Here is a 23494-nt window from a genome sequence, read left to right on the forward strand (position 1 = left end):
CAAACAATATGATTCCAATGGAATGAAAAAATTATAACATTAATAAGAACCATTTCCTATATATAATATATATTAGTTGTTTTCTTCCCCTCCCACCCCCACCCCCACCCCCAATACAAACATGGAAAAAAATGAGGTAACTGTAAATGTGCAAGTACCAAAGCAAAAATATCTGCCTAACACAGAACACATGCCCCTGGCTCTCTGTTGGGTGGGTGGGTAGTCTGGTGTTCAGGCAAGGACCCCTGGAGGCCAAGGAGAGTAGGAACAGTAAACCACTATCCCACCACAGCAAAAAAAAAAAAAAAAAAAAATCATTGGTAAACAATAAATGGCATCTACGGAGCAATCAATCACAAATCCTAAATAAATTTTAGCTGCTTATTGGAACACGTTTTTTTTTGCACCACACAAGCTGTGAGATTATTCAATAACTCTTAACAGAAAGACTACAAGACTCTATTCTCAGATTAAAAATTACCTCATTACCTAGGTCTTAATGGGAGCTTCTCTTTTTATGTAATAGGGTAGCTGGATATCGTCAATTAAATATTTACTCCAAAAAAGAATAGTGCTAACATTAACATGAATTAAGGTATCTATATGTGAACAGTACATTTTAAGATATTGATACACTGAGAGCAAAAGCCTGATAGGCAGGTACAGTACTACACTGAAATAAGTATGACAACACTTGTTTTTTTTATTTTAAATCCCTTAAACTATATTGGTTTTTCACTGACGTTGTTTAGGGGTATTGGTATAACATGCTTTAAGAATACATGGGATCCATGACAAACTATTGCATTCACGCAAGTGAGTTTTCATACCTAAAAGCAGAACATCTAGCACCTTTTCACTATGGCTTTTGATAAACTACAGTAGTTTCAGAGCATGTAATTTTCAGTCATTAGGGCATTAACAGTAACACAATGTATGTAAGAATTCCTGGATTCAAGACCAGTTCTTTTTTTTTCTCTATAAAATGAAGTCATAGCGCAATAAAATCTTGTAGTCATTCAGTTCTATTACAAATGTGTGCAGTACAATGCATGGCAGTTATCAGCTGAGCGTTAAGATCCAAACCCCCAGAACCCAAAGCCAACTAGAGCTAAAAATCAGTTGGGATCTGGTTGACAAGCATGCATATTGTGCACCATTAAATAGGTCCCCACCAGATGTTTGAGATATCCTCCACTATAACACACTTTGTTTTTTTTTCTTGTTCTTTTTTTTAAAGTCATGCAAACACCTCTGAAGTAGATTTGGGAGTGAATTAAGTAGGATAGTGTGCACTGCGGCACATTTAGAAATGGGTTCACAACCGCTATGTCTGAACATATGGTTTGAATACAAGAACAAAAGTCAAACAGGTTTGAATAATAACACTTTGTAATGCGTTGCAGTGTACATTGCCTCTTTTCAGTGAATATTATTAACATATTTACTGATCTTTTTTTTCCTTGCATGCCTGTCTTTAAAAGATGTAATAATATCTACTCTTTTAGACAAAACAGAATATTATAATTGATTACATTAAATTATTTACGGTCTGAGGAAAACGACCAAAGTAAATTCAGATATAACCTTTTCATGGCATCCTTTCCATTTGAAATGGACTGTTCTCCTTTTATTTTTATTTACCAAGAGGCCCTGAGTGTTTTTTTTTTAAACTTACAATATATGCCAGCGAATAGATATGTACACATAGGTTAATTCTCAAAGCTGTGGGTTTAACTCAATAAATGGCTTCTTTTTTTCTCTTGAAGGTGGCACACATCAAAGACTCACATTCACTTAAGAAACAAAAGTGTAAAGAAACAAAAAGGCAAATCCCTTTACACATAAAAGCAAAGGTTATAACTGCCTGTTAGTGCTTACTGGGGCAGTTAAGAGACAAGAGTGAATCCAAAAGCAAAAGTTCATTTGTTGCTCTTCTCCCTCCCTCCCCAAATATATCCTGTTTTTCAGTTTTTTTTAGTGTTAACACAAGCAGGGAACTAGAAGTCTAACAGTGCTTCTACACTACTGAACACTCCAGCTTTGTGTCATTTTCTTCTGATCACTGTGGCATACAGACAGCTGGCATAATGTGGAGTGTCACCAGTGACTTCTACAAGGGTTTTTTTTAAACATTCTTCTGTCTTCAAACGTTTGTTTTTTTTCTAAAAGCATTCACACTGAAGCTATACATACAGTTGCTCTTTTACAACACCATTAGCATGGCCTAAGACAATGACCTGACCAGATTATAACACATACCTTACACAAACATTGTTAGTGCTCCAACGGTCTCCTTCAATGGATATTCTCTAGAAGATAAAACCAATAAATAAACTTTTTTTTTCTTTTTCTTTTTTTTTTTTTTAACGGCATACTTTTAAAACAACTGGAAATGACAAAGTATTTTTTTAGGATTAGTAATAGGTTTGTGCTTGTCAAGGTCATAAAAAGGCAGATCTGAAATCTTCAACAGTAGGCTATATCTGTATATTGGATTTGGCTCACAAAGAAAGAAATAAAAAGCCCAGTCTTCCTAAAAAGGGGAAGAAATTGTTCATTTAAAACTTGCCACTCACTGCACATATTGCTTTCTGCACAGGCCTCCAGAGCTCAATGGCATCAGCACAGCCTTCAGACGAGGACTCCCACATTTTAAAAACAGTCGCGGTGTAACCACATGCTAGTCTCCCCTCATGGCGCTCTCTGAATAAGCAAGCAGTTCATTTTAGTATGCTTCTTTGTCTTTTTTTTTTACTTAAAATTTGATAATTTTGGTGGCGATGCTTGATTAAAATATTGCTAGTCTGAATCAACAGTTCATGCAAATCCTAGCATGCTGCCCTGTATCCAGTGGTTACACAATGCATTGGCTCTGTGAACAGGACAAACATACACACAATATGCGCATGTGCGCGCACACACACACGCGCGAGTACACACTTGCCAGAGGAACAATGCTGACGTGGAGGGTGGATGTAGCACTTGTGCAGTTATGCTAGATGACCTCGAAAAGATGCAGTCCATTAATCCATGACTGCTTTTGTACAGATCTGTATTCCAGAGTGGATTATCTGGGGTAGACAAGACCCCGCAGTTGCATGTCCCATCGCTTGCAGTCCATAACCTCAGGCTTAGCAGAATCTGCATTTCACCACAGCAACTCACACTTTCACAATAGCATTGGCAAAGTCTAAAACAAATAAGGGAGTAAAACTGTTAAAAAGGATCGATACATTATTGCAGAACATACATTATTAACAAGTCACTTTGCCCAACACCTAAACAAACATGCATCTATGATGGTCAGGCGTTGCCTCCAAACACAGATACCCACATTAAAGTACTCCTATTTTTTATGCTAATTGCACAAGGTGTCCAGCCTATCATCCTCCAGGTTCTCCACTCATCTACTCCAATGCAGGACTCCCACTTTTCATGAACACCGCAACCAAATCCACCAAATAAAAATGAAACCCTGTAAACAAAAGCAGCAAATAATGCATTGTAGGGAAAATCTTTGGAATCTGCAACAAGGGGGCAGAGAAAGAACTGGCTGGCAACCCCAGAACTCTGGCTATCGGCTGCAATAGGCAGTGGGTTTCATGAGACTTAGACAATGAAGCACAGCAGAGGTACAATAGGCTCCAGAAACAGTCCTGGATTGCTTATTATTTAGAAAGGGGCAGGAGTAGTGGGTTGGTAAGCTATATTTACTGGAGGACGCAGGTTAGGTGGCAGGAGTCCCCAGCTTTGGGACAGACTCTGATGTGTGCAGGTTTCCAGTTCAGCACTCAAAAGACAGTTCTCACTCCGCCTCCCGATGTACGTCCGATGCATCGGCTCGGCAGATAGGACAAGTGCGATTGGTCTGGAAGTGGAAACAATATTAGATGTAAGAAAAACAAAAACAACATGGCAGGATTCATGAAGTATAACAAGATATTTTGTAAGATTTAACCACAAACCGTACCTTTAGCCATTTATCCACACACTTGGCATGGAATTCATGGTTACACGGTAATACCCGAAGTAGCTGCCTACACTCAAAGTCACTAAAGCACACAACACACCTGAGGAAAGAGAGAGGAAGAAGTTACCAGGATGTAGACCGTCTATGCAGATACATTAAAAGTTTTGCCAGTGGTGGCGTACAAACTTACAGCGTTTGCTCAGATAGATGATTCTCTGAATTAAATCTGTAGGACGGAAGTTGCTCTATATCTGCTTTTGTAAGTCCACGTGGTTTTGCTTCTCCCAATCTTTCTGCCAGATTCAGTAATGCCTAGAGAGAAGGTAACGTTAATGTTTTCATTATTTTCAGTTGCTTGAAAGCACAACTAACCTGGAGACTTCTTTTCAACACATATCACTAACAAATTCACTAACTTCATAATTTTCCATCTCCACATCATCAACATCCAGGTCGAGGCTGATGGCTGGGCCCACTGCTGTTGGAGGCACAGGAAGCATTGACCTGAACAGGGACAGCAAGAGAGAGACGTTTAACCTGCTGAGCCAGCAGTAACCAGCATTGGTCAGCATCACTGAGGTAGTAAGCAGCATACGTCCTGAATACACTAACACTGAAAAGTAACCACATTTAACTTCCATGATGGAAACAAGTAAATAGTAGTAAATAACCCCATGACTAAACAGTGCAGACTTAATAAACATGTTTTTACATCCAACTACTTACAGGAAGTAAGGGAGGAAGCCTGGGTAGTAAGATGGAGGGGGAGGGGGAGGAGGGAGAGGCTGCTGCAGCCGGTATCTCTGTCCACTCACTCGCCGGGGCAGCATGTGGGGATATGGCTGGAGAGAAACAGACACACAACAGTTACTGACAGCAAGTTAACAAAGGGCTACACTAAGCACTGTCTAATGACAAATTTAAACAATCACTGACTCTTAAGCACAACGATGTTTTCACTTAATTAGACATAAAACTAGTTGAGGCAACCCTCTGAATCAAGGAAACTTGAGCGCTTGTTTATGCAGCATAACTCTGGGCCATTCAAACAGAATTCTACTTGTTACAGGTTTGATACAATGACCTCACAGAGGATTGCCTCTAATTGGAAAGTTTCTTCAAAGTTCCTTTATATATCCAAGTTGGCAGTAAAAACTACTGAAGTGCCGGCAGGCAAACACGGATGTCTAAGGTCAGCCATTGTTAAAAGTAAGTAAACAGGGAATTTTATTTTAATAGGCACTATATCTGTGATTCTTTCAAATCCATGTCTAGAGCTACCCGGCGCTTACATTTATCAGAATCAAAATACTTTATTAATCCTTGCAAGAATTTATAGACCTGCATAAAAGGCAATAAATTAGTTTGCTACATTCTTTAAAGAAGCGCAGTTATTGGATGACAATTGTATCAAAATTGTAATGTACTTCCTCTTGAGAAAAAAACACAACAGCTGCCACAGTACCTTTGAGCAACTTAGCTAGAGGCAGGATGCTAGCAAACAGGGGGCAGGTGTGGACAACCTCCGGCTGTAAAAGTGTCTCACTAGGTGGTTTAAGACTGGATCAGCATTTTTATACAGTTCTTACTGCCATTGAAGGAAGTCCACACATCCACAATTCACAGTTTTAAGGGTCTTTTTGCTTCTACGTCAGTCAGAAACTTTGCCGGCACATGAAAATATCAGCAACTTTCAGCCTTACAAAAATGTTTTTTTTGAGTTGATGTCCCAGAGAAATAAAGGTGTGAAAATGTCTTACCACTCCGAAGGGAAGCTCCTGATGCAGAGGCTCTTGAGGAAGATACTGTAGGGGCAGAGAAGGAGGCAGCGCTGGTGGGTGATGAGAAGGAGGGTAGGAGAAGGTTCCTAATGGGTGCTGGTCCCCTCTTAGGTCAACTTCGTTCTCCACCCTCTGTAGAGGCTGAGAGTGAGAAAAGGTTGTTGACTGACTCAGGCCAACAAGTCACAACCAATATTCTGTGTTCCCATAAATAAACAGTAAACAAACTACTCACCATGCGTGGGTGCTGAGGCTGTAAAGGGACAAACTGGCTCAAAGGAGTAAGGTGTGGCGGCTGGTGGGGGGGTACAGATGGGGTTGGGTGCAATACAAAATGCTCGCTGGAGATCAGGGGTGGAAAGGTTTGATAAGACACAGGTATATGCTGCATGGTGCAAGCCTGTATAAGCTGAAGAGAGAAAACAACAAGAACAGACATAAGCGTAAGTGTAAATCCAATAATACACCAAATATATTACTGAATATGCATTTTTAAGAGAAAAACTAAATGTATCCTCTCTTTATGAATAACTGTGCTCATATGAAGGCTGAGCTACAAATTTAAGCAGCTTATTTGTTAGTCATGAACAGTGACAAATTGTATGGTTGGTATGGTGTGCTACATGAATGCCACTGACATTTGGGCTCTTCCTTTTCAAACTCACAGGAGGAGGAAGGCAGCAGAGCAGAGAGAGCTGTCCGCTGAACATTACCGAGCATGCTGGGAGCTGCTGAGTGTTGCACCCTGGAAGGGGCTGCCCGGTGTGGATGGGGAATCCGTGGGTCGTCACCGTCGTAACAGTGTATGATATTGGAACTGATCCCTGGTGCATCTTTCAAGAGAAGAAGTGAAATGGGGGGGTGATGTAATTCCACATTCTGCATAATACTGAAGCCTGTTTGCCAAACAGACACTCATCACACACGCTGCTTCATCATTTAATGTACTAAATACACTGACATAAAGACCTCATCCACCACTGAGTGACCACCACTCATCAGAAGTGCTGATACCTGATCATGTAGATCCACCATGATGGGGCTCTGCTGGGGCAGGTGAGCAGCAGGGTGAAGCATGCGTGGTGGTGTGCTGGTGAGGCTATACTGTCTGGACTCATCTAAAGGAACCTGTTGGTGATGTTGGGAGAAAAGCAGATGATGGAAAGTCTCATCCTGGACTGGGGAGGTGTGCAGTACAGGTCTGTCTCGTCTCCCCCACTGGCGTCTCACAGGTGGGCTACAAGTTCAAACAGAAAAACAAACGGATCGTCATGATATGTTTAATGTATTATCCATTAAAATCACTTTTTAATAGGTGAAGAGTATGTCATCTGTTAAAAAATTAGTTCTTCTCATACACTTGGGACAGCGTTTAACACTTAAGTCCAGATTAGGATTTACATTTTGACCAAATTTGTGAGTATCATAACGAATGTATTAGAAGCCAACAGACATAACTGTACACAAGAACAATGTGTGTAAGTCACAACTGAACTGATATCTGGCAACCCACATTTAACATTCCATGTAAACATAATTCTACGTTAACTTTACAATTAATCAGAAGGAAGGACAAGGACAAGGTTCTACCTTCTCCTGAGATGCACTGGGGCGTTGCAGGGCTCTCCAAGGAATGTCCTCGGGTTTAAGGGGGCTGTTGGTGGCAGCCTATTTACTGCTATTTCCCATGGTCGCATTGGTGACGTCGTACAGACGAGTCACACTCTGGGAAAGGAAACCGTACAGTGGAGGCACTTTAATGTTGCCTCTGATTGTCTTAACCCTGCAAAAAAAAGAAAAACAATAGTCTTGCTGCATGTGCCACATCAAGAAAATGTAGTAACTTCACACAGCCCTTTCAACAGGAATATACCACATACAAGGTGAAATATTTATACTGCCAGTCACATGTTTTCAGGCCTGTTACACCACCCACTTACCAGAATTATATAATATCTACATACATTATTTGCTAGTAAAATAGGGGTTGATGGTTGGTAATTTCTGTGAAGACCACTCAAATTGGAGATAACTTGAAGCAAGCCATTTACATTTCAAGCACTTTCAAGTACCTTAAAGTTGAGAATAGAGATATTTGTTTTTTGCTTCTAGATGGCACCTAGTTTGCCCACAATTCTAGATAATGTTTACCATTGGTGGTAAGTGTTATTTTCCATTTTTCTTTGACTACACTGTAAAATTAAACATGGTTATAACACAAACCTCTTAAATCACAACAGACAAACAGCACCTGTCAGCTGAACAGGTGCTTGTAGCCTGAACTATAATCAAGAGACCAAAACATCGAAGTAATTTCCAATCAATCATTTAATGGGGACATAACAGTGATATTATACATACTAGTTAGATTTATTTTTATATTTTTCCGTTTTTTTATATGTTAAAGTAACAGCGTTACTAACGCGGTAAATAGTCTGGGGCTACATGAATAGGGGTCGCTGTAGCCTGCCTGAACAAAAACATGGAAAGCCATGTGCTCATAAGACAAAGCAACAACAAAAGATGTGGTAAGGAAGCGGGACCTCTGGGTGATAAGAGCCCACTGCACCGTTACATTATGAGTTCTGTGCAAAGCTCTGCGTGTACCTCTGCGAAAATGAGAACCAACATCGCAGTGGCAAACCGCTGGTCCCTTAAAAACAGGGCAAATGCGATGCCCCCTGTTGAAGGAGAGAAGCTAACTTCAGCCAAGCTAGGCTAATGCTTTGTCCAACACAGCACCAGCTGCAGATAACTGCTGCTAGTCTGCTAATACTCATGGTATTTACGCTATTACATGGTTAAGACACAGCACTGCACATCTGGCCACAAAACATTTACACCACAGACAGAACAATTGTGTGGACGGGTTTAGCTTTGAGCTGAGCTGCAACACAGAGACACATCTTACTTTCTTAGCTAGTTTGCTTGCTCGGTGAGAAGGGGAGATGGCAGGTGTCCGAGCCCCCAAAAATGTCTTGTCCCATCAAGTTATCCTTGCATGTAACCACCTCTTAACGACAACCGTCTTCTGACGGAAAAGAACGTTGACGTACAATCAACTGACTGCAGCTTCCACCGACACTATTTTTGTTGGACAACGTCCCCGACGGATTAGCCTGCTAACGTTAGCCAGCTAGCACGCGTTCTCAGCTGATGCATAGGACGACTCCGACGTCTCCGTAACCCGTAAAAAAAACAACCCGTCCGTTAACGGCAACTTTTCACCTGAGCAGGAAATACCGTTAAACGTGCAACAAGGACGGTTAGCTTCCCAAAGAAAGAAAACATTCCTTGGCGCGTGTATGTTCCTTGAAATGCATTGTTATGACGAGGCCACGCCTCTTTCACTGAGCGACCAATCAGCGCGCAGCAAACACAGACAGCAGACATCCAGACAGTCCTGCTACAGTGTATGAAAACAAGCAGTTCCTGTTGAGGCTTATAAACAAAAAGCGTCATGTTGCCAGCGAACAGGCATTAAACTGAGCTGCTATGTACATTTAATAAAGGACTGTCATCAAGAGTAGTTTGAGGTGCTGCTTCATTTCTATCTGATACATGTCATGGGTATAAAATGTGTGTGTGTAATGCAGGAATAGTTATACATTAAATTACTGCATGCAGTAATAACAATGCAATAACCATTAGTAACACTGAGTGTGTACAAATATATAAATACTACTACTAGGATATTTTTTAAATAAAATATTCTGACACATGTGTCACTGCAACTTTTCCCCCAACTGATTTCACATAGTTTTTAAAGCATCACTTTTGTACTACTCTATTTTACAAAAAAAATAAATAAAACAAAACAAAATAAAAGCATAAAAAAGAAATATTCTTAATTACATTCAGTTTGCAGAAAAACATGTTTTCATTTTGTAGAGAACATTTCTGGGAGTCTATAACTCACAGTCTGTTTTGACTCTCACTGGAGGCCATCGTGTCCTACTGTAGACTACCCAGCCGGTTATGTAATATTGCACTGGCATGATCAAGTCCGAAACACCTTTCATCATCCAATATGAGAAAGGCAGCAGCCATGCTTCGCCAGTGTATCCAGCTGCACAGTATTTCACACGATGCTGCACTTGAAGATAATAAGCTTCACTGGGCCTTACATGGGCTACCTTTCAGGCCCAATGTGTCCAGCAAGAGTTAATAAATAATATCGCATGTGTAGGATGCTTCGCTGCAAAGTATCGGAGCATAACATTTGAATGCATCCCAAGTGTGCACTTAATGAAAGGCTGGCACACAGGAGCAGCAGCCGTGTGCAACATAGACTAAATGTAAACATTACAACATCGCACTCGGTAGCAGCAAAACAAGGAGGGGCTGGAGGTTGAGCAGGATGACAGCCCTAATAAGCCGTCTAACCGTCTCCGCAGACACGCACCATAAACCCTGAAAAACCACCCGAGACAAAGAAACAACAAGAGGAGTAGTGTAGTTACCTGATTGTTAATATGCAACCATCTGATCACTGATATTTCCCTTGTATTGATCACATCTCGTTAGGCTAAGTGCGGCATCCTATGGTCAGCTGTTGCCGTGTGGAACATTCCGTGGATTTCACCACTGCTGTGAAAAAAGGTGCTTAACATTAGAGTTTCTTAACATCGGCACATTCTGGGTATATTTCTGTGGGTTTATGGCATCTCAGCCCCCGGGATTAATTCCGTTAAAGCCGGTTTGTCTGATTAGGAAGTGTCAGCCCGGCTCCCCGGCTGTTTTGGGTTTCTGCAGTTCCCTGTTACACCCCCATTTTTGCGTATTTCAAGAGCAGAGAGCACACGCCGCGGTGCCATTTTTACCGTAATGGAAAGAAAAAGGCGCCCCAGTCTGACTCTAAATTGTAAGGTCCTCTGTTACCGTGGGAATTGAACAAGAGGAGTAAAATGCTGCTAAAAAGTATTTTTATTGTAATAGTTACGTGAAAACATGTATTAAGACATTTATTATACCATCCACTATTTAAATGTTCCCTCATAACACCCTTCATGTAAATATGATGTAGCAAAGTGATAATTATTTCCTGCATTATTGATATTACATGGTTGTTAGGTAAATGCACGGGGTCAAAGGTCGCCCACAGTATTTTCCTTCCATTAACGATACTGACTTAGAAAGTCAGTGAGAGTTAAAGGTTAAGGAGTAAAAGTAAATTTAGAATTCAAATATTTGCCTTTTGTACATTTTCTATGATCAATTATTGATTATATGTTGAGAAATAGGCATCCAAGCCATAGAATTTGTAAACAAAGACCTATCATTATATAATTATGTGTCCTCTTCTTGAGCTAAGATGCTTCATTTATCTTGTCAGCACTTGTAATCTTGTAAACCACAACACCCTGAGTGCCCCTGTTATCATTGAGTCATTCAAATTAGGTTTTGGAAAATCGTGTTTCTGTTTACTGGAATTGCTAAGGGACAGTTTTATTATGTTCACGCCCATTTATAAATTTCTATTGCTGGATCAGGAGGGGTAGTGCTCTGTTTAGTGCTGTGCGTCATAAACCAAAGTCGAATTGGATAAGATTATGGATCTCATCAATATCATTTTATTTGAGAGGGTTTGTAATAATGCTCAGTTTGTTTTCACAGATATTTGCTTCAATCAAATTCCCATATTTCCCTGAGGGATCTTCTCAAGGGGATTAATAAAGTATATTCTAAATACCTCTAAAAAGTCTGATTCTATTATCTGAACTGAACAAATTAACATCTTAATGCATATATTTTGATTCGTTTCATTCAACAACTGTTATTTGGTATGCTAACATGCCAAATAAAATGGGGACTCTACAACAATATACATGCTTCAATAAGTTTTTCTTAGAGCTGCTGTGTCTCTTAATACTACAACACTGAGTAATACATCAATCACTGTATATTTTAAGTATGCATTTTAATCTATATTTGCATTGTATTTGTTTTTCAACAGAAAGAATATGTTTTCTTTTATCAACAGCCACTCTTGCATGACCGCTAACAAGTATTAGTTTTAACAAGGTTTTTTTTGTGTACCCTCACTCTAAACATCCTGTCGAATGCTTTCTGTTGTAAAGAGTTGTAGTGCTGTCCTTTTGTGTTGAAGCAAATATCTGAGTATGAATGAAGCCACTGGGTCCAGGAGAAAACAATCCTTTGTGAGATGTCCTTTAATTGGGAGGGCAGGCCGGTGGGGGGGTGGTGGTTTTATTGGGAAGAGCTCATTAGGGCATGTCTCTGTGGTTTAAAAACGAGCCCACTCGAGGTCCACTGATTGGTTCTGATGAGACATGTTTTACAAAGCCTGCTGGTCACAACAGTGTTTTGTCTACGGACGAAATCAGACTACTGTTGTTGCCATGACAACAGAAGCAACCATTCATCAAAAAGGCCGCTCAGATGCTCGTGTGGTTCTGGTATTGGTATTGGTGACCCAGAATGGCACGATGCAGTGTAGTCCTGGGGACGGGGCTGCTCAAACAATGATTGGGCGAGGGGGGGTGCTCTGTGAGAGTAATTTCTCATCCTAAGCATAAACAGCCAATCTGTAGCCATATGTGAGAGCAAGAGTTTGTCAAAGTAGATCTGTTTAAGTTTTTTCTGACGAGTAAGTGCGACTGTGAGACAGTGCTGTGTAATTGGCTGTCTGTTCCTATGCTTGTTAATCATTTATGTTTATAGCTACAAGACGATAATCACCAGGAGCCAAAGGTCCTATCCGGGCATCAGTAAAGGAGAAGTCCTCTGTGAATGCTGCCTGGTGAGTTTGACTGCTACATGTTAAATTTACATTTACCTTTTTAAAGTGTTAGTATACTTTTATGGAGCATTATGATTTTAATTCTTCTCAATAAGAGAATCTAAATATGTTAAAATGTATGGAAAATATGCTATAAAGATAGGTTACCATGAAATCTTCATGAAAGATATCTTAAGGTTGTATAATTTGTAATCAGAGCTAATGTGGGTCTGAAATCAGTTTATTTCTCAATTGATTGAAATTATTATTGCTTACATCCAAATTTGACACAATATTTCAACCCGAGGAACAAAAACAAGTAAATATGAAGAACAAAAGCTTAATAAACAAACAAAAGCTACACAGAGCCAAAAGTTAGTTCTTATAGATTGATTGTCTTTAAATTTAACTTGTAAAAACATTGTTGTTTTCATTGTGTTGTCATTACCTTAAGATATTAGGAAAATGTTTAAGCACTTTTAAGCTATTTTTAAGTTATAGAGGTGTGTGTCCTGGTAACACAACAAAAATGTCCCTGTACTCATATTCCTGTAATTGCTTTAAATAATATTCCTATCTTTAACACCATGTAACATCTATCAGGGGTCTTGTTAGTTAGCACAGGGCTGCTCTGCTTTCAGTAAATAAAACCTTTAGGGTGTTTTCTCCACCTACCAATCTGTTACTGGCATGGGTGTGGCCAAAAGTGCTGTTAACTCAATAAAATTCAGAGCAGATCTATGATCTGTCCTGCAGCCTGTCTTTAGGTTTTTTTTTTTTTTAATGAAACTACACATCTGTTTACCACATACATGTTAATGGAACATGGAACTATGTTGGTGTTTTAACAATAGGGTACTGCCTGCTGTCAATTGTTAACATACTAAATAAATCAAACATTGTTTGCTAGTACAATCTGTTATAGAATCGTCAATATGAAGATGATTAATTTAGGTAACAAGATATGTATTTATTAATTAGTTATTGACTATTCATTTTTCTGTTTTATTTGCAGGTATGGCGGGGACTGCAGGAATTATATTACTGTTGTGCCTCATCAGCTTAACGAATGGTGCATATTAAGTGGATTTGTGTTATTATATATACTTTAATATTTTTGTAGACATTGCGTAACATTTAAATTCTGTGTGTTCATACAGCAAATACTGGTCCTATAATCAACCGATTTGTTTACCATGTGTGTGAAGACACCCCCATAGGTACTCTGTGTGTGTGTGTGTGTGTGAACTATTGAAAACTATTTTTATGCCTTAACAAAGTATGCAAACAATTTGTATATTCTATTGGTGTGTCTTTTTAGGTGCCTATGCCTTTACTATTCAAGCATCAGATGCAGAAAATGACCCACTGACTTACTCCCTCTTTGGAGCCAACGCTGCATTCTTTGCAGTTGAAGCACGCACTGGCAGAGTGTCTGTCAAAGGAGCTCTTGACAGAGAGGTACTGTATGGTAGACACATGAGCCTTTCATTTTGCTCTTTCATTGATGTGTTTTTATTTCATCAATGTATCTCTTACAGAGCGGTGATGTAATGCAACTTGATGTTACTGTCTCTGATGGTCCCAATAATGTGAGTGACATTTATTTAGTGTTGCTTATCTATGTCATGTCAGTGTTTTCATCATATGCATTATACGAATCATGTCTTTCAGACACCTGGAGTGTTAAATATTATACTGAATGAGACAAACGACAACAAACCCATATTTCAGGAGTCATCTTATGACATTGAGGTCGCAGAAGTAAGTCATTTTCCTAAGCAAGTCATATAATATTAATAAGTGAATGTTAGTCTCATGTGTCCTCAGTATAAGGACCTATCCCCTTATATCATCATTAAGTGCAGTTACTGTAAGAGAAAAGCAAGGATTGTCAAGTCCATCATGATGTAGCTATGTGTTTATTTTTTTGGTTTCTTTGCCCCCATTTCTTCATCAGGACACTGCTGTAGGTATGTCTCTGTTCACTGTGCGCGCCACAGATGCTGACATTTCAAGTGGTGGTATTATTAATTACAGAATTGATGAAGTAAGTATTCTTTGAACATCACATAATTCAGTCATGTTGCATCCTGGTGTTGCATGAACAAAGTTTTACTGTGTTTCTAGGTGACTCCAAGCGATGGAATGAATCTGTTCAGCATCATACCCACAACTGGTGAAGTTAGACTCATTGGAAATCTGAATTACACCTCAAAGAGCACTTTCTATCGACTGAAGATCAATGCAACAGTGAGTAAGACGTTTAAAATGCATAGTACTGCCTTGATGCTTATAATGATTAAGATTAAAGATGACTTAATCACCTGCAAATATCCCTTAATATTGACACTTAACAGATATATATGAGTGATCAATCAATAATAATCCCCTTTCTAGTATATAGTAAATAACACTGCAATACAAATGTGAATGGTTCTGTCTCTCATCATAGGACGGTGGAGGCCGGTGTTACTATAATGAAACAAAGTTCTACTGGAGTGTTGTTTTTTCCTTCATCACTGTTGTGGATGTCCCAGATTTAGACCCACGATTCATTGGTATTCCCTACACTGCTAGAGTTGTAGAGGATTCACCTGTGGTGAGTACTGATGGATTTTATTCACTCTGCTGCTAAGCTTGATCTACAGGCAGTGAACCTGCTGCTGTACTCTTTATGTGTAAATGAGACTTTCAAACTTTTACCAGGGCGAGTCTGTGTTCAAAGTGACTGCCATAGATCAGGACACAGGAGTCAATGATGATATGGTCTACAGCATAGAGGGTGAGCTGGAACAGCTGGTGTTGAATTTGCTTTTTTTTGCTTGATAAAGTAAGACTTTAGGGGTTTTGTCCACATTTTTCGACAGATTCCACTGCAGCTGGCAAGTTTACAATCTCACCAAATGATGGCGTCATATCTGTGGCTTCACCAATTGACAGAGAAGAAATTGGTGACACTGTAACCCTGACTGTGAAGGTACAGGAGCATTTTCCTGCATAATCTTGGTATAATAGTACTGTATGCTGTGAGTAAATGCACTCTGACAAAGTGTTTACTAGCCATTATTTTTCATATACCGTATTTGCCTAACAAGAGTGAAGACGCTCTCTCTAAGTGATTAAAAGAAAGTGACGCTCAGAACGGGGAATGGAACTCTTACACAGATGTGTGTTATTTTAATCTGCGCTACTTTAGGCCACTGAGTCTAAACAAAACATCCATGGGGTCCATGCCAGCACCACAGCTAGTGTAGACATCAACATCATTGACATCAACGACAACAAGCCAGAGTTTTACAAGTGTGAAGGCTCAGGAGACGAGCTCAGCTGCGTGAAGGAAATTCACTTCACAGGAGAGGTCTCAGAGCACTCGCTGGGGTCCATTCCCATCGGCATGACTGTCAAAGACCCGGATAAGGTAAGAAAAAAAAAATCACAATGCTCAACTAAATCATGCATGTACAAGCCTGAGACATTCTGGATATTTTTTTTTTTACAGATGTCCCGCATTAGACTCACCCTGGAGGGAGAAGATAAGGATGTTTTCTCTGTGGAACCTCAGACTGCCTTGTCAGAAAGCCTTGTTCAGCTTCTGGTCAGGCAGCCCGAAAATCTGGATTTTGAAAAAAAACAACAAATGGTTCTACAGGTAAAGCAAAAACAGATTCAGTCAGACTGATGAAAGTATAAAGTTCTATACGAGTCTAATGCATGTGACCCGGTGTAGGTCATTGCCACTGATCAAGAAGAAACCAGCTTCCACTCTACTGCTACAGTTACTATTAACATAAGAGACGCCAATGACAACAGCCCCCAGTTCCCACAGGACACATACAAGCTGAATGTTTCCGAGCACTCTCCTGCTGGGACAGTGGTGGCCACCATAACTGTGAGTCTTTAACAGTTTGGAATCACATGAAAGATTAAAAAAAGAAAAAAAAAGATGTAAAGGACACCCTGTTTTTCCCAGGCAGAGGATCCTGACACAATGGATGAGGGCAAAATCACCTACAGACTTCTTCCAGAGAGCATGTAGGTCAACACTGCAGCAATCCACATTTTGCTGTAACTCACAACACCACTAAACCAGCTGTGCATGTGTTTCAGACTCCTGTATTTTGATGTGGAGCGAAACACGGGCAAAATTTATGTGAAAAACGCGACTCTGTTGGATCGTGAGGTCAGATCTCTGTACTCAGCCACTCTGGAGGCCAGAGACACAGACGGGAAGCCCGGCACCACAGTGCTGGAGATCACTGTGAATGACATCAATGACCAGCCTCCAGTCATCAACAGAGACTCCTACCTGGAGTTTGTTGAAGAGGGTGGACAGCTTGACGTTAAGATAGAGGTATGAGCAAGCAGTGGTTATTTCTATAAATTACTAGGGATGTCACATGTTGTCACAATACTTGGTCATAACAGTATAAATCATTCATTAATAATTCATTAATAATTGTACATTACAAAATTTGGAGACAACACCCTCTTTTGTCTTATTGAGACAAGATCACGGTTACACATGTAATATAACACATTCTCTCTGATGTTAGCTCCGTTAAGTGCAAAACTCAGTCCATTTAATCAGCAACACATATTGTCACGTTTTAAATGGATCTCATACTGCTGTGTGGGAGCAAATCGTTTGATAAAAGCCACTGATTCATTCAGTGACAGCTGTTATTCAGCAATTTAATTTAGTATAGAATTTGTGTTATGGATTTGTATAAAACAAATACCCATTACATCCTATCTCAACACACCAGGTGTTACTTTGATGAAAACATGACAAACTGTTTTAACTAATTTAACTGTTATATTGTAAACTTGAGAGAAAAATAATTAAAACAACTGTCCTGTTTTTTTAAAGATGTATAATTGTGTCTGTAAAATTGTATAAACAACACAGATTTTAATTTAAAACAGTTTCCCGTTCATAGAGGCAGGAACTAATCCTGACTAAAGTGTGTGCTTTGTAGTTTAGTACTTGGAGATTCATTGAAAAATATTTCTTGGTTTATTTGTGGCTTATTTGCTGTCACTCCCTCCAGGAAATAAGATGCCAGTTACAGCTGGATGACAACAAACCCACCTTCAAACTGTCAATATAAGTAGTGCATAATTAAGTGACGACCAAACAACTTATTAATAAACGAAATATATCTACGATATATAAACACAACAATCACAATCATACCTCGCTGGCTCCATGAAGGAATGAGTCCTTAAAACAGAGGAAAGCCTAAAAAAAAACACTTCCCTTTGCGGAGTAAACTTCTGCTTCCATGCTTTTCTTGAGGTGCGACTGACAAAAAGGTCCGTGCGGAACATAAACATGAATGTAGAGTTCCTATGCGAAACATGTGCTACAAGTAAACAACAATATATAAACACAAACATACAAATAATACATTTAGCAGCTAAATTTGCATTATTAAGAAATAAATGCTGCTTCTTCACATTTCCATGTATTGTTTCTGGTTTGGACAGGCTACTGATGCTGACGAGCCCAACACACCAAACAGCCAAATAGTGTATGGAATCATGCCAAGCAAATACAGTGACAACTTCACCATCCACCCCAACACTGGTGTGTTAAGGAATAAAGGTGAACTGGATCGTGAGGCCCTGGATCCAAACTTGAAAGGAAGGATCGAGCTCAATGTAACAGCTACTGACAAAGGAACTCCTCCACTGTCCACCACCGTCACAGTCATCATCGTGGTAGAGGTAGGTCTTTTAGCAGATCACTGGAATCATGCTGCTGCTGAGTGTCGCTGTCAGTGGAGGATGATAATGTTTTGATGTGTCGCAGGATGTCAATGACAACTCTCCAATATTTGGAGCCGCTTCTTACAAATTCTCTGTTAACGAAGGAGAGAAAGGCAAGTAGCCTAAATGACTTTGCACAGCAGCTGACTGCACACTGCTCTCTGTCAGGGTAAATAAAAAAGGCCTTTTTCCTCATTCAAACAGGTGCATTTGTGGGTTCTGTTTTTGCTGAAGATATGGACCAAACTACAGACTTTAACCGGATTTCATTCAGCATCATTGATGGAAGCTTTGGCAGCTTCATCATTCGAACCTTTGCACATGCAAACGGTTACAGGGGGAACATCAGTGTGGACCCGGACATAGAGCTGGACTATGAGAGCACTCGCAAGCAGTTCAAACTTCGGGTAGAAGCAACAGATCTGGAGCAGATGAAAGCCGTGGCGATGGTGGATGTGGACGTGTTGGATGTGAATGATGAAAGGCCCGAGTTCAGGCCAGTGGGACCTGTGACAGTGAAGGAGAACACCACCATCAGTGGGGCCATTGGGAAATTCTTGGGGAGTGATAAAGACGGGAACCATTCCCTGATCTATGAGCTGGAATCTGTCAAATGCAGATGCAATGACACCCTGACGCCCTGCCAGTGGTTCATACTGGAGCCAACAGGGGAGGTTAAAGTCAACCCAGAGTACAAGATAGATTATGAAGACTGTAAGCAGGCGGTGATAGAGGCACAGGTGGTGGATGAGTACACAGAGAAAGGAGAAAACAACAGCATCACTACAGGTCAGCACTAGGGTCTTTACAGCTGACTAAAATCTCACTAAAAGCATAAAATCCTCCACAAACACTTGTTTTTCCTGTGACATTTCCTTTTAGGAGAAATGATCATCAACATTGAGGACATCAATGACAACGCTCCAGAATTCATTTTCTCAGACTCTGTGTTTGGTAGGTGTAAGTTTGAGTTGTATTCTTAGGTTGCAACATAACATTATTTCGATGTTGCAAAGCTAAAATGTGTTTTAAAGCTACAGAAGCGTTAACTTACATAACATACCACAGGCCAGGCTGTACTCTCTCTCTCTCTCTCTTTCTCTCTGCCATTGTGTAACTGTAATGTCTTTTTTAGTTGTGGTGTCAGAAAGTGCAAGTAAAGGCACATCAGTTGCGGGAGTCACTGTGAGTATGAATGAAAGCCTGACGTATCATCTTGTTCATGACATGTTAGTGCTGTTGTAGTCTATGCTGTGGCTCTATCTGCTCTCAGGCTGTAGATCGTGACTCTGGAGTAAACAGGCAGATTGAGTTTAAAGTAACAGCCGTCCAGTTTGAAGACACAAACAACCACACAAGTAACATGAGGACGCTGTTTGAGGCTGTCACCACACAACAGAAAGACATTTATGTTGGCATTATTCAGTAAGTACACTTTTACATCATATTCTCTTTCAGTGTCCTGACTGTATGTAATGGGGTAGGAGGGGCTTACATGTGATTTATTTTACCTTTCCACAGAACTACTGAAGGGCTTGACATGAAGCTGAAAGGGAAGTACCTGGTAACAGTAACTGCGACTGACACCGGCGGCCTCTCATCCAGCACTGTATTAGATGTAAATGAAGGAAATCAGTAGATTTATATTCACATGGTGAGATGAGTTAAACTGCAGCCTGTGTGTTAAAGCTTCTTTTCTTTCTTTTAATGCAGATTTTCACCGTTGATGAATCCTACAAAGTTGAACTTCAGTTTTCATCCACTGCAGTCGAAGTTGAGCAAAAGCTCAATGAAATCATCAGGTATATTTTTTCTACTACTCTTATTACTAAGAGCTGAATCATTTTTAGTATTTGTTCAATCAATTGACAGGAATCTGCTTTTTCTAGGGCGCTTACTGCTGCCACAAAGGCTGCTGTTGAAATTGTTGCCATCAAGTCTGACACTAGTGAATCATCCAGGTGAGTTCATTTTCATTAACTTTAAATTATCTTACAGCGAAATCTTACATTCTAAGAATTACTGGCTGCTGTTGACAGAATGTAGTTCTCAGTTTTTATACTTTTTGTGTCCAGTAGGTGGTGCCAGTGCACCTGTAAACAGATGATATTGGTGAGCAAGTGTAGATGGTTTAGATTTTAAGCAGATCCCTTTTTTGTGCTTTCCTCTCAGGGCTTCAGACACCACCGTCATAGTGGCATATTTTGTATATGCCAATGGGACAGCTCTGACCTCCAGTGAGGTGGAAAAGATGCTCTCTGATCCTGAGCATTATCCTGTACTGGGACAGCTTGGCCTCAAGTACATTGTAAGTATAAAGGTGTTTTTAACCTTTAGGATGTCATTATCTTTTAATGACTAAAAATAATAATAAATATAAAAATAATAAAAAGAACCTGGGCTTTTTTGTGTGCAATGTAAAAACAGAATATCCATGCACACATTACTAGAGATAAACAAAGAGCGGCAATTAAACCTTACATTGTACTTGAGTCAGATTTCTTATTTGTGCATCAGGGGACAGCTCCAGTGGAAGAACAAGAGGTGGACTATGTGCGGTACATCCTGCTGGGTATGGTGGGAGGTCTCATCATTGCGCTGGCTGTCCTCACAACCTCGCTGTTGTGCACTCGCAGAAAGTAAGGGGCAGGACAGTTAATAATAATGTTCGACCTAGCTGTGTAGTTTACTAATTATCTCATTCCACTCTGCAGCTACAAGAGGAAGCTGAAGGCTGCTAAAGCCATGAACTCTGCCACCATGATGACGTCTGACAACCAGAAAAGTGGTGCTGTGGTACCTGGAACCAACAAGTACACCATGGAGGGGTGAGGAGACAATAGCACAATGAATGCATGTACCATATGAAATATATAATATGTAACTCTGACTGTGTTGGTATCAATATTCTTTGACAGGGCTAATCCTGTACTCAACCTTAACATTGACACGACTATGGCGCTGGACTTAGATGAGGAAAGCTCAGATGTGGACAAAGTCAGGTAAATAAAACTCTCAGTCTCCACAGCTTGACACACAGTGATACTACAAGGTCCACTCTGCAGACACTCTGATAAACTTGGATGATTTCCAGGTGAACATTTTGTCGCAGTATGCTCACTACAACATGTTGTGACAACCTGCTGGCTCCTTGAGCCCAGCCATATGACCTTTGTTCAAATCAAAAACATTTGATGTAATTATTATTTGTATGCACGCAGATGACTGTTTCTCTTTTGTTTCTTTTCTGCAAAGCCTCAACTCCCTAGACTACACTGACGACATAGCCTTGGCTGAAAAGGGCATAAATCCTCTCATGGTGAGTGTTTGAAATCCATCTTCATTTGCACTTATAAATATTAGAACATGGTCTAATTTTAAAAAGGCTCCACATTTGCAGATAATTGAGGAAGAGGAGGAGCACGGTGGGCCACCAGAGTACATCGAGCCTCTGGGTGAGGCGCTGGCACAGCGGGAACAGAAGAACAGCTCCAACAAAGCTTGTGTGGGTTTCACCAACCCTGTATTTGACACTACAGACCTGTGATGTAAATAATGAAGGGAGTGAGGCCTCACATGAACCTATTATGTCGCCTTCTCCAATCAAATCCAACTGCATGTGAACTGGTCTGAGCGGTTGTGACAGAGACAGTTTTTTCATTACTTTATCCAAACAATAAGAAAGAAGAAAAAACTAAAACCAAAACAAGTAAGAATTATTTAAAACATGGAATTTAGTTTGGCTTGTCAAAAACAGAGGAATATAGCCATGTTTCCACTCTTGAAACTTAAATCAACTTCCTGCTGGTTGTAGCTTTATGAGAGTGGAATCCATATTCTCATCTAATGATGGGGCATAATTATGAAAAAGCTACATTTATTTTTATAAAACCTTGTGTAGAAACTGTTAATTCAGATAATTTGGACTGAAACAGTGGGGAAAACAAACAAACCCAGTTTGTTGCACATGTCAATCACTTTATTTTTGTTAATATACTGAGCAGATGGCTTAAAAACTGGTTTGGTTTGCTTTGAAATAAAACTACATTTTAAGTTATGTCGACACTCGATAATCTTTGTTGCAACAGACGCTACTAGAAAGAAGATCAAAAAACGAATATTGCCTTATGTCAGTGTGTGAATGAAATTCTTATTTATGACTGCATGTCAGCCAAAACCTGTTAAATTTCAGTGTCATTTAAGTTAAAAAAGAGAAAATCAAAATGCCATGCAGAGTGACTTCATACAAGCAGCAGATTGAAATGATGATGTCACTGTTTACAACTAAATGAATGTAACACAAGTGCAATAAAAGTGAATAAAATGTGTGGATTTAATCCTACTTGTATGGAGTTAATGTATGAACACCGACATCACCAACCTCGGAATAAAAGCACATTAAAAAAATTGTTGCATGTCAATAATCACTTATCATGGCATTAAAATACACTAATGATTAAAAACCAGGTGTCATAACGTTTCCTCGGGAGATGATTGTGCACGCCATCAGAACATTTTCACATTATTCACAATACACAGAAACACCTGCCAAATAACTAAAAGCTGAGACATACAAATGTCTGCGCTGAAGGTACAGAATTCTCAACGTTTCCATACATTCTGAAATCCTGGAATCACACTCAAAAAGTCTCCCTCAGTCACAGATGTGATAAGCTGGTTAGCAACCAGGAGAAGGGAAGCTGGTTGCCATGGCTTCATATTGTCTGAGCATCAACTGCTAAAATGAGTCAGTGGAAAGAAGAATGGTCCAAGTGAAAAACATTAAAGAAGAGCTATGCTAATAATGAAGTATGGCTCTTACTTTCACCAAATATGGAGTCCATTACTCTCTCAGACGTCACTGGAAACAGATCCAGGAGGATAGAAAACTGTTTCTCATAATGCTTCAAATTCAAAATATCAAATCATTTTGTGCTTATTTGTTTTAAGCTGTATCACTGAACGCACAATGTTACAGATTTCTTTGTTGCTTTTGAACTGTCCTATCACTCAGCCGTGTGAGCTCTGGAGCAACAATGCGGCTGCTGCACGTTCTCCATCAGCAGGCGGAAGGGATTTCTCCTGCGTCGGCTCACCTTCCCATCCTGCTCTCCCCTCTTCGCCGACCGGCCTTTCCCTGAGCCAGACCCAGAAGCGAGAGGTGTGGCAGAGGGGTTGAGCGGAGGAGGCGGGGGCAGGTTGGACTGCCTCTTTTGCTTCTTC

The 23494-nt window shown here is 40.0% G+C and overlaps 2 protein-coding genes across 10 annotated transcripts; one reads left to right on the forward strand and one right to left on the reverse strand.

The window, feature by feature from the left end:
- Positions 1-139: 139 nt before the first annotated feature.
- rnf44 (ring finger protein 44) lies at positions 140-17794 on the reverse strand. 8 transcript variants are annotated; one of them, XR_003671331.1, is made up of 13 exons: positions 8666-9089; positions 7345-7537; positions 6769-6991; positions 6420-6587; positions 5990-6163; positions 5734-5895; positions 4700-4815; positions 4390-4477; positions 4164-4285; positions 3974-4073; positions 2580-3871; positions 2263-2312; positions 140-278 (listed from the first exon to the last, which is right to left on the reverse strand). XR_003671331.1 is itself a non-coding variant. In XM_028415721.1 (11 exons), the coding sequence occupies exons 2-11, from the start codon at positions 7449-7451 to the stop codon at positions 3809-3811; spliced, it is 1323 nt and encodes a 440-aa protein (XP_028271522.1). In that variant the 5' UTR covers positions 7452-7537; positions 17697-17794; the 3' UTR covers positions 397-3808. The 8 variants fall into 8 exon arrangements, 5 of the variants coding, with proteins under 5 accessions (XP_028271522.1, XP_028271523.1, XP_028271521.1 ...); XR_003671329.1 differs by having other exon boundaries at positions 2263-3871; XR_003671330.1 differs by lacking the exon at positions 140-278 and having other exon boundaries at positions 397-2312.
- On the forward strand, positions 12447-22608 carry cdhr2 (cadherin related family member 2). 2 transcript variants are annotated; one of them, XM_028415675.1, is made up of 31 exons: positions 12447-12517; positions 13512-13568; positions 13657-13716; positions 13818-13957; positions 14038-14088; positions 14171-14260; positions 14457-14546; positions 14627-14749; positions 14952-15098; positions 15206-15281; positions 15367-15476; positions 15696-15917; positions 15999-16148; positions 16227-16388; positions 16470-16531; positions 16607-16850; positions 17990-18229; positions 18315-18384; positions 18476-19060; positions 19154-19225; positions 19407-19456; positions 19545-19696; positions 19793-19889; positions 19985-20073; positions 20161-20232; positions 20444-20579; positions 20789-20910; positions 20986-21099; positions 21190-21273; positions 21527-21590; positions 21657-22608. In XM_028415675.1, the coding sequence occupies exons 1-31, from the start codon at positions 12508-12510 to the stop codon at positions 21816-21818; spliced, it is 3903 nt and encodes a 1300-aa protein (XP_028271476.1). In that variant the 5' UTR covers positions 12447-12507; the 3' UTR covers positions 21819-22608. The 2 variants fall into 2 exon arrangements, with proteins under 2 accessions (XP_028271476.1, XP_028271478.1); XM_028415677.1 differs by having other exon boundaries at positions 21672-22608.
- The last annotated feature ends 886 nt before the right edge of the window (positions 22609-23494 follow it).

This window comes from Parambassis ranga, chromosome 10 (assembly GCF_900634625.1).
Source record: "Parambassis ranga chromosome 10, fParRan2.1, whole genome shotgun sequence".
NCBI classification, from domain to species: domain Eukaryota; kingdom Metazoa; phylum Chordata; class Actinopteri; family Ambassidae; genus Parambassis; species Parambassis ranga.